This window comes from Mesoplodon bidens, assembly GCF_964165515.1.
Source record: "Mesoplodon bidens genome assembly, chromosome: 15".
Classification (NCBI taxonomy): domain Eukaryota; kingdom Metazoa; phylum Chordata; class Mammalia; order Artiodactyla; family Ziphiidae; genus Mesoplodon; species Mesoplodon bidens.
This window is the reverse complement of record NC_138171.1, coordinates 50,580,033-50,597,569: the sequence shown is the minus strand read 5'-3', so window position 1 is coordinate 50,597,569 and position 17,537 is coordinate 50,580,033. Positions and strand designations below refer to the sequence as shown.

At 39.9% G+C, this 17,537-nt stretch overlaps 1 protein-coding gene across 1 annotated transcript in view; it reads right to left on the bottom strand.

Moving 5' to 3' along the window:
• DNAH3 (dynein axonemal heavy chain 3) overlaps positions 1-17,537 on the bottom strand; it is a 192,218-nt gene that overhangs the window by 16,111 nt on the left and 158,570 nt on the right. The window contains 5 exon segments of the mRNA XM_081255161.1: positions 1,813-1,958; positions 1,961-2,040; positions 7,292-7,460; positions 7,464-9,107; positions 9,111-9,433. Coding sequence (XP_081111287.1) covers positions 1,813-1,958; positions 1,961-2,040; positions 7,292-7,460; positions 7,464-9,107; positions 9,111-9,433 — 2,362 coding nt within the window.

The following is a 17,537-nucleotide window of genomic DNA, read 5'->3' as shown; positions in this document are numbered from 1 at the left end:
GGATTTGGGGATGGAAGGTCATTAAAGACACAGGACACAGGCTGAGCAACTGCACGGAGGAGGAAAAGTTGGGGATGTGGCAAGGCCTATAGTGGGCAGCCTGCTGTGGTCCAGGCACAGGCCTCAGAGGGGAGGGAAGAGGCCATAACCTGGGGGCCTGTGGCCTGACTTCAGTCTGCAGATGGGTGATGTTTAACTCTCACCATGCAAACCAACACAATGCTGTAACATATTTTTGAAGTAGTTGTCAACTTTTAAAAATCTAGGGCTTTCTTTTAAAGTTCTAGATTCCCGTCTTTCCTTTAAAATAGTCATAAAATCTGGATACAAGAGGCCTGTATTCCTGCTTGGCAACAGCTGGTAGTAGGCAGTAACTGTTCTTCTCTACAGGGCATGTGCCTCTAGTTCACCACAGTCCCCACCACTCTCTGTCGGTATTCAACACTGAGGCTGACTGTCCATGATGATAGCTATTGTACTGTGGAAAGTGGAATATTTCTTGTGCCCAGTCCTCTTCACTAATTTATGTTACATTCCTCATTGTATAGGCACTTGAGTTTGTGACTTGGGTTAAGATCATATTACAGGAGACCTTAAATGTCAACATGAATAATTTTTTCTTCATTGAGTATGTCATTGATGGTCAATGAGTCAACTCAGCATCCAAAACCAAATAGAATCCTTGAAATTAATGGATTTCCTCTTAAACTCTTACATGAATCTTATATGAGCCTTACATGAATACAATCAACTACGGCCTAATCTGGCTTTGTAAATAAACACCAAACACTTTTCTATTTTCAGGCAGGCATGACTAAAATAAAAATAACCGGCAAACTTTGTTGCCTAGAGCAGGAGTTGGCAAACTTTTCCTATAAAGGATCAAAGAGTAAATGTTTTAGACTTTGCATGCCATATGGTCTCTGTCACAACTACTTGAAGCATAAAAGCAGTCGTAGACAGTATATGAGTGAACATGGCTGTATTTCAATAAAACTTTATTTATAGACACTGAAATTTGAATTTCATATAATTTTCACATGTCATGAAATATACTTCTTTCAATTTTTTTCAACCATAAAAAATGTAAAAGCTATTCTCAGATTGCAAGCTGTACAAACACAGGCAGCAGACTGGATTTGGCCATAGTTTGCTGACCCTTGGCCCAGAATGAAAGAATCACTGAACATTTGAGTTAAAAGGGGCTTTGAAGTCTGTTTCATCTCATTCTCTAAATGCAAATACTTAGGCCCAGTCTTGCTGGGCTTTAAAGTTCACAGAAAATAAATAGCTGTTTCCAATAATGATTAAAATTCCATGGATCTAAACAAGTATGGGATAGATCAAGTGCCTAGACTACAGGTGGATTTTTTTTGTTTTTAGGCAAATAAGTTTTAAAACTCCGATTTGCTGGCATTTAATCGACCTTCCCAGGCACATCTCCTATCACCTCCCCAAAACAATTTCTCACAGTGTATAACCAGGAATCATAGGATAACTTCTTGGTCTTTCCTTTGCTTTTATAAATGCTGCCCTTTCTGCCTGGAATGTCCTTCCTGGAAAACTCCTATTCATCTTTCGGTACTCCAGGTCTTCCCCAAATTTTCCTTCCCTTTTCCATTCTTATTCAAACAAGTACAGCAGGTATTGCATGGTATCAACATTATTCATCTATGGTCTGCCTTCTACTAGACTGAGAGCTTCTTTAAGGGTAGAACTGTGTCTTGTTCATCTTTGCACTCCCAGCCATTAGCATGATGTCTGGAACTCAAGGGTGGGGCCCAGAGACACAGTGGTGGGGCAGCATCTCACCTGAATCCCATATTGGTGCTCTCAGGAACAATCACCTCCTCATAGATCTTCTCCAGCACAGGCATCCAGCTCGTGGCCAGATGACAGTTCTGTAAGACCACCCAGGTCCCATCTTTGATAGCAGTGTTAATCATTTTGGCAGCAATATAGGGCCTTGGCCTTGGCCAAGGGAGATGGTCTGTGTTTTGGCACCTCCCATGCCAAGATCATCAGCAAATTTCAGCAGGCCTGAGATCAGGAAGAAAAAAGACCGTATTAAAAATAACAACACAGAAGAAGGGGTTACATTAAAATTCTGGACTCAGAAAGAAAGCCACTGGCTTTTGTTAATTATGAAATTAGCATCTTTCTGAGGAAGCTTTAGACTTCTGGTAAGATAGTGAACGAAGATACTACTGATTCTTCTTTTGCTTTAAATAGATAGACGTTCTTCATGAAAAAAAAAAGACACAAACTGAAAAAAAATAATAATAAGTGTTTGAAAGGAAGAGAAATTCCCAGGTGCCAAAAATGAAGAGGGAACTCCAAACTAGAAAGGTTAGCACATAGCCAAAGAACTAGGAACTGGGTTTTTCTTTTTTTTTTAATTTTTATTGGAGTATAGTTGATTTACAATGTTGTGTTAGATTCAGGTGTACAGCAAACTGAATCAGTTATACATATACATATACCCACTCTTTTTTAGATTATTTCCCATATTGACCATTACAGAGTACTGAGTAAGAGTTCCCTGTGCTATACAGTTGGTCCTTATTAGTTATCTATTTTAGATATAGTAGTGTGTATATGTCAATCCCAATCTCTCAATTTATTCCTCCCCCCCCTTACCCTCTGGTAACCATAAGTTTGTTTTCTACATCTGTGACTCTATTTCTGTTTTGCAAATAAGTTCATTTAGGAACTGGGTTTTTGTAAATTTATTTTACTAGGAAAACAGGTATTTGGACAGTGAAATTTCAAATAGATCTCTTTCACATCTTTTTTCCTCAGAGGCAGCTGATGTTACACCTTTTTGTGAGTCCTTCCAGAGATATTTCACGCATTTAAGTAAATATATATACTCTATTATACTTACATGAATTGTAGAACACTATATTTGCTTTTTTCACTTAGATCTTTTCCACATCAGTACATATATAAAGGCTATATTCTTTTTCATGGTTACATAGTATTTCACCTTTGGAAAATACCATACTTTATTTAACCAGTCTAGTGGTTGGAGTTTGTCCACAGGGAATATAGCTTTGCCCTTACCAGGGGTGGGACGCTAGATCTGAGACTTTTTTATAAAGTTAGGATCCTCAAACGGCTGCACTTTCATGTAAGAAGGCCAGAAATCTGCTTTGTGTTCTTTCTTTAATGATTTTTAGATGAGTTTCTTTTATGATCTTTTTTAGAGACAATATTAATCTGCTAGGGCTGCCATAATAAACAACCAAAGATTGGGTGGCTTAAACAACAGAAATTTATTTTCTCTCAATTCTGGAGGCTAGAAATCCAAAATCAAGGTGCTGGCAGGGTTGGTTTCCTCTGCGGCTTCTCTCCCTGGCTTGTTTGTGGCCATTTTCTCATGTCATATTTTCACTGTGTCCTTACATGGTCTTCTTCCTGTCAGTGTGTCTGTGTTCTAATCTTCTCTTATAAGGACACCAGTCATATTGGATTTGGACCTAACCTAATGACCTCACAACTAACTCTTTAAGGACTTTATCTCCAAATACAGTCACATTCTGAGGTACTGGGAATTAGGTTTTAACATACAGATTTGGGAGGGACACAATTCAGCCCATAATACCCCCATAATACTGGGGGTTAATTCTTTTGATTGTTCATGTGCTGATTATGCCTTATAGTGATGTATTTCCTCATGTAGTTTATAATATTTTTATTGTTGAGTTCACAATCAGCAAGTTTGTGTTATTCTGTGGGAATCTGATATATCTTGGGTTTTAGGAGTGCCCTAACAGAACAATTTTGCATATGCAGACACTGGTGTCCCCAGCGTCTTGCCATTCTGGATCAATTTTATGGGAAATTTCTCAGCTTGAGAATCCCATACCATAGGGTACTGTAAATCTACACCCCTCATCTGCATGTAGCATAGGCTTGGAGTTTTAATTTCTCACTGAAGAATTGTTTACTTTTTCCACCCAAGCTCCAGGCCAGTGATAAGCTTCCACATTGCTTCTTGAGTCAGTAGCCTAAAATTCAGAGTTCTATGGAAAAAAAAAAAATACATGGATTTGGAACAAAACATAACTTCTAGAAATGGAAAGCACTGTCATTGAAGATAAAAACTCAAAGCACTGATTAAAAAAGCAGGTTAGATACAGCCAAAAAGAGAATTAGTGGAAAGTAAGGTCTGCAATCAATGATGCATTCAGTAGTGTTGGGAACCCCAGGTCTCCAAATACCATCACCTGCTAAAGGAACTGGAGTTCCTTGGAGAAACGTTTGTTCACGATAAGCCTGAAATATATATGGTAGTTCTACACAGCAAGGAAGTTATCAAAAACCACTGGGGTATGTGAAAAGGATATTGACACAGAGGTGCTACCACAGGCCAAAGACTGAATAATCTGAGCATCAAAAAGAATAATGACAGCAGTGGAGTAAAATACCACTATATTTGAAACATCCAATATGTTAAAACCAATACATTAATAATTGTACCAAAAAACCCCATCTTAGTGCTTAAGTAACTTTGGAGGTTACTAGGGCATCAATTCATTATTCTGAAAGCTGGTAAATAAAGAGTATGAACCAAGCATCTTTTCTGCCTGTCCTTTTTGAACTATATTTAGAGTAAACCAAAGAGTTGATAAAGAAAAATTCTTCTTTATAGAAGAGTTCCAGCTAATAAATGTGGGAGGAATGATAGAATTAAAATATCATCATTTTGCAGCCCCTAATGAAATAATGGATCTGGGTAATGATTTTCTAAGGCTGATAAAACCATTAGGTCAGTGGTTCCCATTGGCTGCACACTGAAATTACCTGAAAAGCTTTATAAAACACAGTGCCTGGGCTTCCCTGGTGGCGCAGTGGTTGAGAGTCCACCTGTTGATGCAGGGGACATGTGTTCGTGCCCCGGTCCGGGAAGATCCCACATGCCATGGAGCGGCTGGGCCCGTGAGCCATGGCCGCTGAGCCTGCGCGTCCAGAGCCTGTGCTCCGCAACGGGAGAGGCCACAACAGTGAGAGGCCAGCGTACCGCAAAAACAAACAAACAAACAAACAAAAACAGTGCCTGGGTCTCACCTACAAAGATTTTAATTTAATTGGTTGAGGGTGAGGCCTGCACATAGAGATTTTCTTTTTTTTTTCTTTCTTTCAATTTTTAATTGAGACGTTCTCTTTATTTCACTCTCATTCTTGAAAGACAGATTTTATGTTTGCATATTTTCTTTTAGCACAATGATGGTATTATTCCACAAATTGCACTGTTGCTATTGAGACATTTGTTGCCAGTCTAACTGCTGTTCTTTAGAGATAATCTTGTTTTTCTCACGGACTGCTTTTGATTTATTTTTTTTACTGAAGAATATAGTTAATTTACGATGTTATGTTAATTTCTGCTGTACAGCAAAGTGACTCAGTTATACACATATATACATTCTTTTTTATATTCTTTTCCATTATGTTCTGTCCCAGGATACTGAATATAGTCCCCTGCACTATACAATAGGACCTTATTGTTTATCCATTCTACATATAATAGTTTGCATCTACTAACCCCGAACTCCCAACTCATCCCTCTCCCACCCCCCACCCCCTAGGCAACCACCAGTCTGTTCCCTATGTCTGCGAGTCTGTTTCTGTTTCATAGATAGGTTCATTTGTGCCATATTTTAGATTCCACATATAAGTGATATCATATGGTATTTGTCTTTCCATGGAGATTTTCTTAAAGCTCCCTAGGTGATTTCAACGTGCAGCCAAGATTGAGAACCACCATATTAGGTGAGAGGCTGATGGGAAACTTTATAAAGGAGGCGGTGGAGGAGTAGCGAGCTGAATCACACTGACAATGCCTGAACCCACTGATCAATCTTAATGAAAAAAGATGACCAGACAGTATGTGCCTCCTAATATGGCACACTCTGAGGGACACAGTACCTGCAGTTTCCTGGGAAGTTATCGCAGCTGAATCTAATCAAGCCTCTAGCACAGAGGGACAGGAACAAGCTACATACACCCTTGGATTTTACAGGCCTGTCCTCTCCCAACACAGCATCATCATTTTACAGACCATATTCTGACCTTGTCCCCATTTCTCTTCTCTACTTTTCCTGGTTTCCCCTCATTTCTCTTGTATAAGCCTGCCACAGAAAGGACATAGGGGAAGGAGAAAAGATGCTAGAAAGGGGTCATGAATTGAGCTTTGACAATAACAATAATTTGGGTGTAGGAACCTGGAAAGGGTACCAGTTCATTTCAGTGCCTTCCTCTGATTGCCCTTGAGGAGAAGTGCTGGCTTTCTAACCGGGTCAGGATACATGTCAAATTCCTCAGTTTTCACTGAACTGCCAACTATGTCATTTGCATTTCTGGTATTCTTTCTTCACTCAGCAACAGAGAAAACTAAAGCTTTAAGATTCCCCAGCAGAACAGAAAACAAATCTATTTCTGTCAACAACTCACACCCTTTTATATGCACAAACACTTTCTGGAAACATACACAAACTGTTAGTAGTGGTTATCTCTAAGAGGGTTAGGAGGAAGATGTACCTTTCACTTTATACCAGGGTTTCTCAACCCCAGTACTATTTACATTTTAGGCTGGATAATATTTTGTTGTGGGGGACTGTCCTGGGCATTGTAGGATAGTTAGCAGCATCCTTTGTTTCTATCTACTAGATGCCAGTGGCACCCCCTAGTTTTGACAACAAAAATGTTCTCCCCCCAAAAAAAAAATGGTTTCCCCAAATGTCCCTTGAGGGGACAAAATGGAGCCATAGTCCTATACTTTTTGCACTGTTTGATTTGATTTTATTTTTTTACTACATGCAGCATTAATTACTCAAAATATTTAAAAATTGAAAGAAAAGAAAGAAGTGTAGCTGAGAGAAGCAACAGTCTGAGAAAATGGTCTAAGACAAAGGTGATAAACTAGCAGTCACTTGGCTAAATCTAGCCCTGGCTTAACCCTTATAAAGTTTTTAAGAAAAAATCTGAATGAGATATCAAGATTTAAAAATGGGTGATTTCTAGCTTTCTGGTGCCTCTTGAAAAAGCAGATGATCTGGTCATCCTGAGGTCACATTATCAGATGGCACAATGCCCAAGAGCTGAGTAGCAGCTGCCCACTTTAGGCAGGAAAAGAAGTCCTATGTTGCCACAGCCCTGCCTTAGTCTGTTAACTGCTTGACCCTCAAAGCCATCTGAATTTGAGATCCCTGCTGTAAGGGACATGCTGTTGTCATCTATCCATGCATTCTGGGCTTTTAATATTCCTCACACAACATTCTGCCCTTACCTGCCATTGGGTCTGCACCCGGAGACAACACGAATATCAATGGTGTGCAGCAGCTGGAATCACTGTAGGACCTCTGGAGATCAAACGTAGGGGCTTCAGTGTATACGTTTCCCATGTGATCAGCAATGAACTTCCAAATGGCTGGAATCATTTTGTCAGGCCGCAGACATCAGAGAATCACCATCCTCTCCAAACCTTGAAGAAATTTCCAAGATCCAGGGAACATCTCCTCATGGGGCCAGGCTGAGTCATAGATGAGCTTCCATTCATTAGCATTTTGTTCCAAATGTTCCCTGAGGCCTTTCAGTTTTGGCAACGCGGATTCACGAACCACTTCTGCCCACGCCTTCTCAGACAGCCATTCGGAAACTGGGTTGGGGAAGGGGTTGTCCAGGGCAACGCCTCCAGTTAGAAGAAAGTACCAAATTTCCTCGTTAATTTGCTTTTTCTCTTTCATGATGCCTATCGTCAAGAGGAGGGAGGAAAGCAGCTTGTCCTTCTCAAACAGAGAGCGGCAGACATTGTTGTAGATCCTTAGAGTGAAATGTTCAATGATGTACTCAATTCGTAGCTCTAGTTCCTTGCTCCTCCTGCTATGGGCCAGGGAGTGCACGTAGAGGTTTATGAACCATGTCAGGGAGTACTGGTACATGGGTTCAATGTGGACCAGGTCAGAGATACAAAAGAAGATGGTGGCAGAGCGGACAGCCACTGGCTGGTAGCCAATCCGAGTCTCATCGATCTGCATTTCTGTCATTGAAGCAATTCCCTGTTTCTCAGAGATTTCTTCGGAAAGCAGTTTGGAGGAGGACAAAATTTTGATGGCAGTCTCGTCCTCAAGGATGTTGCCCTTAGAAAGGGAAAGGACCTCCAAGATCTTATCTTCAATTTCCTTTAGCTGCTTCTTGTTCTTGGCACTTTCCACAATCAACTTGTTCTTTTTCTCTTCCAGTTCCGGCTTCTCCTTGGAGGCCACGATGCCAAGCAGTTGATCTTGGAGGCCCAAGGGGGTGATCATAAAGTTGAGGAGACAGACTTTCACGGCGACTTCAGGGAGATAATGTGGATTCCTCAAACGGGTTGTGATGTATAACTTAAAGTTCCTGGAATATTCAATGATGTTTTCACCAAGCCTCATGTACTCAACCCCTTGCTGTCTGAATGTGGACTTGAGGAAGATGGGTTCAATAAAGGCATCCAGCTCTTCCCCAACATTTTCTAGTAAGACCGGGGAACCAAACTGCAGAGCGTGTTCCAGCGTCCTCACATAGTTGGTATCTGAGAACTTGATGACTGACAGCCTATTTGCTTTCTCCATATTCTTGATCCACTTATTGGCCTGCCCCTGAGGGTCAATCATTAAGGCCCAGCACCTGGAATTGGATACAATGATGCCATTGTCAATGGAGAAGGAGTCAGTGGGCAGCCCAGCAATCTGCCAGGCACGAATTTTTACAGGGTCTCCTAATGTGTTGCTAAGACTAAAGTCACCGGAGCTGGGGATGACCTTGTCCTTACATTGGGCCAACCACCACTTTTGGCTCTCAGCCTGATAATCCACGGTAAAGACCCCCAGGTAAGCCACAGTCCCAGAGGACAACAACACATCCCCTGTCAGATTAGTATAGCGGACACCCAGCTGCCGGGCAGCTTCTGTCCATCTGTCCTTCTCTCCCCCAAGACCACTAATCAGTTTTTCTGCTCTGATCAACTTTTGGGAACAGATTTCAATGTTTTCCTCCAACATCTTTTTCTTGGTATTCATCTCTTCAAAGTCATTGTTCAGGGCCTGGAGGCGGCCTTCCACCAGCTTCAGCTATGCTCGCTTCTGGTTCAGTTTTTGCATCTGTGTGTCCAGATTCCCCTCAGCCTCCTTCAGCCGCTCCCGTTTAGGAGCTACCACTTTGGCCACACGATCATACACCTCCATGGCCCTCACCCACTTGCACAGACCCTCACATGCAGATGACACATTTTTAATAACAGCCGGCTGGAAATCTGGGTGATCAATAAACCTTTCCAGGATCCACTTCATGATCATTGGTGGGATGTTGTCTTTGTCATATGTCTTAAGATTCTCCAAGAATTTCAGATCTCCGAGAATCTTTCTTGATACCCCCCAGTAATCTTCTATCATTTTACCTGTTTGGGACAAAAAACAGAGATAAGACTATTATTAAGACATTCTGCCTGAAACTTATAGCCCTACAGTGGCTACTTCTCATATTTGGCAAAGAAAAAAAAAAATCCAAGGTCCTCCAGAGGATTTTTAGGCAGAAGATATGTTGTATGATACCATAATGATGGACACATGTCATTACATATTTGTCCAAACTTGTAGAATGTATAACACCAAGAATGAATACTAATGTAAACTATGGACTTTGGATATAATGATGTGTCCATGTAGGTTCATCAGTTGTAACAAATATACCACTCTGGTGGGGGATGTTGATAATGAGGGAAGCTAGGCATGTATGGGAATAGGGGGTATATGGGAAATCTCTGTATCTTCAACTCAATTTTGCTATGAACTTACAACTGTTCTGAAAAAATAAAATCTTAATTAAAAAAAAAAAAGCCCAGGGCTTCCCTGGTGGCGCAGTGGTTGAGAGTCTGCCTGCCGATGCAGGGGACACGGGTTTGTGCCCTGGTCTGGGAAGATCCCACATGCCGCGGAGCGGCTGGGCCCGTGAGCCATGGCCGCTGAGCCTACGCATCCGGAGCCTATGCTCCGCAACAGGAGAGGCCGCAACAGTGAGAGGCCCGCGTACTGCAAAAAAAACAAAAAACAAAAAAAAAGCCCAAGCTTCTTACCATGGTCTGGGTGGCCCACCAACCTTACCCACCTCATCTTTGCCTTGCTCCCTGGTCTTCAGTCACAAGAACCTTCCTTCAATTCCTTGATGATCCCAAGTGCTTCGCTACCATGAGCTCTTCACCTAGGCTGTAAATGGCATCTAGATGGCTCCTGACCAGACTTCAGGCTCATTTTAAAAGCCACCTCTCTGTGGAGCATTTTCTTTCATCTCAGAGGCTAGAACATCCATTCTCTTTATAGCATTGATGGCAATCTGTGATTTTTTTTGGTTTAGTTTTAATTGTCTGTCTCTCCCTCAAAGCTGTAAGCTTCTGGGGAGAACAAGATGGCGGAGTAGTATGACACTGAGCTCACTTCCCTCCATGAACATATCAAAAATACATCTACACGTGGAGCAAATCTCACTGAAAACCAACTGTAGACTGGCAGAAAGACTCTTCTACAACCAAGGTTATAAACAGAGATCCGCATGGAGTTGGGTAGGAAGGGAGGAGAAGAAATCAGGTTGGGACCTGTGCCCCTAGGAGGAGATACAGAAGAGGAGGGGATATCACAGGCTTGGAGATCCTCCCTGGGAGTGAGGAGTTCAAACACATATTGGGTACCCTTGGGGTCTGGAACCAGGAAGATAAATTCCTTTAGCTGATTTGAAAACCAGTGGGACTTTTAGGACAAACTGAGACTCCACTCATAAAGAGTGCACACAAGCTTGCCTACTCCCGGGAACAAGATGAAGAAAGCAGATTGAAACTGCCTGGGGCACTGACCAGCTTCCCACCACTGCCCCAGTATGTGCCTGGCCTGCACCAAGTGCTTGCTCCAGCTCCTCTAGCTCTGGTGTAGCTCCCCACTAGGGTGAAGGCTTCCATTGCTGAGGAGAGTGTGCACTTGTGGGGGTGGGGTGGGGGTGGACAGAGCTGGTCCAGACCTGGCACTGCATCTTTTTTTTTTTTTTTTTTTTTGCAGTACGCGGGCCTCTCATTGTTGTGGCCTTTCCCGCTGCGGAGCACAGGCTCCGGATGCGCAGGCTCAGTGGCCATGGCTCACGGGCCCAGCCTCGCGGCATGTGGGATCTTCCCGGACCGGGGCACGAACCCATGTCCCCTGCATCGGCAGGCGGACTCTCAACCACTGCGCCACCAGGGAAGCCCTGGCACTGCATCTTAATGGGATGAGCGTATCCATTGCTGGAGCTCATGGAGGCAGTGGATCAGGAGCTGTCTGGAGCTCCGACTGGTGTGCTGGGACCATCCCAGCACACACCTAGCCCATACAGGGTGCCTGCTCTGGCCTCCCTTGCTCCAGAACTGCTCCCCTCTGGGATAAAGGTGCCATTGCTGGGAGGGGGAGAACACACATTTACAGAGAATGGAACCAGCTTGGACCCAACCCACAGGGTTTCTGCTCAAGCACCATGGGACCTGCCCTGCCCCTGACAGGGTGGTAATGACCACTGAGCATAGGAGAAGGCTCATCTCACACCTGGCTCTAGCTCTAGCCCCTCCATCTCCAGCCCTCTTCCCACCAGGGTGATAGCTGCCAGCAGACCCTGGGGAAAGATGTGACCCATGTTCACTTCAAGATTCAGCTCTTCCACCAAAGCCACTGGGCACACATAGACTGCATAGGGACACTCCCACACAAGAACACTCCTTCGAGACTGGGATAGGTAACTGTTTCATGTACTTTCATAGAGACAGAGACAGTTAAACAAAATGAGAAGACAGAGGAATATGTTTGAAACAAAAGAACAAGGAAAAAACCCTAAAAAACAACTAATGAAACAGGAATAAATAATTTACCAGATAAAGAGTTCAAAGCATTAGTAATAAGAATGCTAACTGAACTTGGGAAAAGAATAAATAAGCACAGTGAAAAATTTGACAAGGAACTAGAAAATATAAAAAAGAACCAGTCAGAGCTAAGAATACAATAACTGAAATGAAAAACACAATGGAAGGAATTAACACCAGACTAGATGATACAGAGGAACACATTAGTGATCTGGAAGATAGAATAATGGATATCACCCAATCAGAAGAGCGGAAAGAAAGACAAATAAGAAGAAAAATAGAAAGCAATGTATGAGAACTCTGGAATAACATTAAATGTGCCAACATTTGAATTATAGGGGTTCCAGGAGGAGAAGAGAGAGAGAGAAAAGGGGCAAAATGTATTGGATTAAATCATGGCTGAAAACTTCTTGAACCTGAAGAAGGAAACGAATATACAGATCCAGGAATCACAGAGAGTCCCAAACAAGGTGAACCCAAAGAGACCTGTGCCAAGACATATAATTAAAATGGCAAAAATTAATGAGAGGATTCTAAAGGCAGCAAGAGAAAAACAGAGTAACATACAAGGGAACCCCCATAAAGCTATCAGCTGATTTTCCTGCTGAAACTTGGCAAGCCTTTGCAAGCCAGAAGGCAGTGAAATTATATATTTAAAGTGCTTAAAGGAAAAAACTTACAACCTAGGATGCTCTACCAGCAAGATTATCATTCAGAATTGAAGGAGAGATAAAGAACTTCTCAGACAAGCAAAACCTAAGAGTTCATCAATACTAGCCAAACCTAAAAGAAGTGTTAAAATGTCTTCTTTAAGTGGAAAAGAAAAGGCTATAACAAGAAATAAGAATTTATAGGAAAGGGAAAATCCCACTAGTGAAGGCAAATATATAGAAGAGGCTGTGGATCAACCACTTAAATAAGCTAGTATGAAGATTAAAAGACAAAAATTATTTAATCAATTATAACTACAATAAACAGTTAAGGGATAAACATGAAGATGTAAAGTATGACATCAAAAACACAAAACATGGGGGAGGGGAGTAGAAAAATATAGCTCATTTAGAATGTGTTCAAGCTTAAATGACTATCAGTTTAAGACAAGTAGATACAATTATAGGTCAATGTATATGACCCCCATGGTTAAGCACAAATCAAAAATCTACAATAGATACACAAAAAACGGAAAGGAACATAGCATAAGACTAAAGAAACTGATCAAACCACAAGAGACTAAAAGAAGAAAAGAACTGAGAACTACAAAAACAACCAGAAAAGAAGTAACAAAATGGCAATTAAGTACATACCTATCAATAATCACTTTAAATGTCAATGGACTAAATGCTCCAATCAAAAGACACAGAATGGCTGATTGGATAAAAAAACAAGACTGCTGCTTATAAGAGGCTCACTTTAGAGCTGAAGACACACAGACTGAAAGTGAGGGGATGAAAAAGATATTTCACAAAAATGAAAATGAAAAGAAAGTGGGGGTAGCAATACTCATATCAGACAAAATAGACATTGAAACAAAGTCTATAACAAAAGACAAAGAAGAGCATTATATAATGATAAAGGGATCCACATAAGAAGATATAACATTTGTTGACATATATGCACCTAACATAGGAGCACCCAAATATATAAAGCAAATATTAACAGATATAGGGGAGAAATTGACAATAATACAATATTAGTAAGGGACTTTAATAACACCCTACTTACATCATTAGACAGATCACCAAGACAGAAAATCAATAAAGAAACAATGGTCTTAAATGACACATTAGACCAACTGAACTTAACAGATATCTACAGGAAATTCCATCCAAAAACAACAGAATACACATTCTTTTCAAGTGCACATGGAATGTTCTCCAGAATAGATCACATGGTAGGCCACAAAACAAGTCTCAACAAATTTAAGAGGCTAGATATTATATCAAGCATTTTTTCTGATCACAACAGTATGAAACTAGAAAGCAACTACAGGAAGAAAAATGGTAAAAACACAAACACGTTGAGACTAAGCAACATACTATTAAAAATCAATGGGTCAATGAAGAAATCAAAGAAGAAATCAGAAAACACCTTGAGACAAATGAAAATAAAAACACAGCTTTCCAAAACCTATGGAACAAAGCAAAAGCAGCTCTAAGAGGAAATTTTATAGAGATACAGGCCTACCTCAAGAAACAAGAAAAATCTCAAATAATCAAACTAATCTGCCAACTAAAGGAGTTAGAAAAAGAACAGTCAAAGCCTAAAGTCAGCAGAAGGAAGGAAATAATAGAGATTAGAGAAAAACAAATAAAATAGAGATAAGAAAATAGAAAAGACCAATGAAATGAAGAGCTGGGTGTTTTTTTGAAAAGATAAACAAAAATGATAAGCCTTTAGTCAGGCTCATCACAAAAAAAGAGGACAAAAATAAATAAAATAAGAAATAAAAGAGGAGAAATAACAACAGATATCACAGAAATACAAACCATCATAAAATAATATTATAAATAATTATATGCCAACAAACAGGGCAACCTAGAAGAAATGGATAAATTCCTAGAAACATACAATCATTCAAGACTGAATCAGGAATAAATAGACAATCTGAACAGACTAATCACTAGTAGTGAAATCAAGTTGGTAATCAATTAAAAAACTCCCAGCAAACAAAAGTCCAGGACTGGATGGCTTCACAGGGGAATTCTACCAAACATATAAAGAATGGCTAATACCTATCCTTCTCAAACTATTCCAAAAAACTGAAGAGGATGGAACACTCCCAAATTCACTCCATGAGGCCACCATTACCCTGATACCAAAACCAGACAAAGACACTACAAAAAAAGAAATTTACAGACCAATAAATTCTGATGAATATAGATGCAAAAATCCTCAACAAAATATTAACAAACTGGGGCTTCCCTGGTGGCGCAGTGGTTGAGAGTTCGCCTGCCGATGCAGGGGACACGGGTTCGTGCCCCAGTCTGGGAAGATCCCACGTGCCGCGGAGAGGCTGCACCTGTGAGCCATGGCCGCTGATCCTGCGCATCCGGAGCCTGTGCTCTGCAATGGGAAAGGCCACAACAGTGAGAGACCTGCATACCGCAAAAAAAAAAAAAAAAAAAAAAAAAATATTAACAAACTGAATTCAACAATATGTAAAAAGGATCATACACCATAATCAAGTGGGATTTATTCCAAGAATGCAAGGATGGTTCAATATCCACAAATCAATCAATGTGATACACCACATTAACCAAAGGAAAGATGAAAATCACATGATCATCTCAATAGATGCAGAAAAAGCATGTGTCAAAATTCAATATTTATTCATGATTAAAAACACTCATCCAAATTGGTATAGAGGGAACATATCTCAACATAACTAAGGTCATTTATGACAAACCCACAGCTAACATCATACTCAATGGTGAAAAGCTGAAAGCTTTTCCTCTAAAATCAGGAATAAGATAAGGATGCTCACTTTGGTCACTTCTATTTAATATAATATTGGAAGTTCTAGCCACAGCAATTGGACAAGGAAAAGAAATAAAAGGCACCCAGATTGGAAGGGAAGAAGGAAAATTGTCACTATTTCCAGATGACATGATACTATATATAGAAAACCCTGAAGTCTCCAAGAAAAATAATAATTTTAACTGATAAATTAAATTTAACCAATAAATAACTGATAAATGAATTCAATAATGTTGCAGGATACAAGATTAATATATAGAAAGCTGTTGCTTTTCTATACATTAATAATGAAAGAGAAAGCAAGAAAATAATCTCATTAAAATCATGTCAAAAAGAATAAAATACCTAGGAATAAACTTAACCAAGGAGGTGAATGACCTGTACTCTGAAAACTATAAAACACTGATGAAGGAAACTGAAAACGACACAAACAAATGGAAAGATATCCCACGTTCTTGGATTGGAAGAATTAATATTGTTAAAATGTCCATATTACCCAAAGGGATCTATAGATTTAATGCAAAAACCTATCAAAATACCAAAAACAGAACTAGAACAAATAATCCTAAATCATACATAGAACCACAAAAGACCCTGAATAGCCAAAGCAATCTTGAGAAAAAAGAACAAAGGTGAAGGTATCACAGTCCTTGACTTCAGACTATATTACAAGGCTACAGTAATCAAGGCTACATTATGGTATTGATACAAAAAAAATACAAAGATCAATGGAACAGAATAGAGAGTCCAGAAATAAACACACTCACAGTCCATTAATCTACAACATAGGCAACAAGAATATACAATGGGGAAAAGACAACCTCTTCAATAAGTGCTGCTGGGAAAACTAGACAGTTACATGTAAAGAATGACATTAGAACATTTTCTCACACCATATACAAAAATAAGCTCAAAATGGATTAAAAACTAAATATGAGACTGGAAACCGTAAAAGTCCTAGAAGGAAACATAGGCAGAACACTCTTTGACATAAATCATAGCAATATTTTTTTGGATTCATCTCCTAATGCAAAGGAAACAAAAGCAAAACTAAACAAATGGGACCTTATGAAACTTAAAAGCTTTTGCACAGCAAAGGAAACTGTGGACAAAACAAAAAGACAACCTACTGAATGGGGGAAAATATTTGCAAATGATATGACTGATAAGGGGTTAATATCCAATATATATAAACAGTTCATACAACTCTATATTAAAAAAAACAAACAATCCAAGCAAAAAATGGGCAGAAGACTTGAAAAGACATTTTTCCCAAGTAGACATACAGATGGCTAACAGGCACTGAAAAGATGCTCAACATCTCTAATTATTAGAGAAATGCAAATCAAAACCACAGTGAGGTATCACATCACACCTGTCAGAACGGTTATCATCAAACAGACCACAAATAACAAATGTTGGAGAGGATGTGGAGAAAAAGGAACCCTCAAATACACTGGTGGGAATGTAAATTGGTACAGCCACTATGGAAAACAGTATGGAGGTTCCTCAAAAGACTAAAAATTGATCCAGCAATTACACTCCTGGATATATATCCAGAAAAAACAAAAACAGTAATTCAAAAAGACACATGCACCCCCAAGGTTCATGGCAGCATTACTTACAATAGCCAAGCTATGGAAACAACCCAAGTGCCCATCAAGAGACGATGGGATTAAGAAGATATGGTATACATATATACAATGGAATATTACTTAGTCATAAAAAAGAATGAAATACTGCCACACAGCAATGTGGATGAATCTGGAGGCTATTATGCTTAGGGAAATAAGTCCAACAGAGAAAGACAAGTACTGTATGTTATCACTGATACATGGAATCTAAAGAACAAAGCAAATTAATGAATATAACAAAACAAACAGACTCACAGATATAGAGAACAAAGTAGTGGTTACCAGTGGGGAGGGGAGAGGGAGAGGAGCAATTTAGGGGCAGGGGATTATGAGGTACAAACGACTATGAATAAAGTAAATAAGCTACAAGGATATATTGTATAACATAGGGAATATAGTCACTATTTTATTATAAATTAATTCTTCTAGAATGGCATCATTTTATTTTTTTAACATCTTTATTGGAGTATAATTGCTTTACAATGTTGTGTTAGTTTCTGCTGTACAACACAGTGAATCAG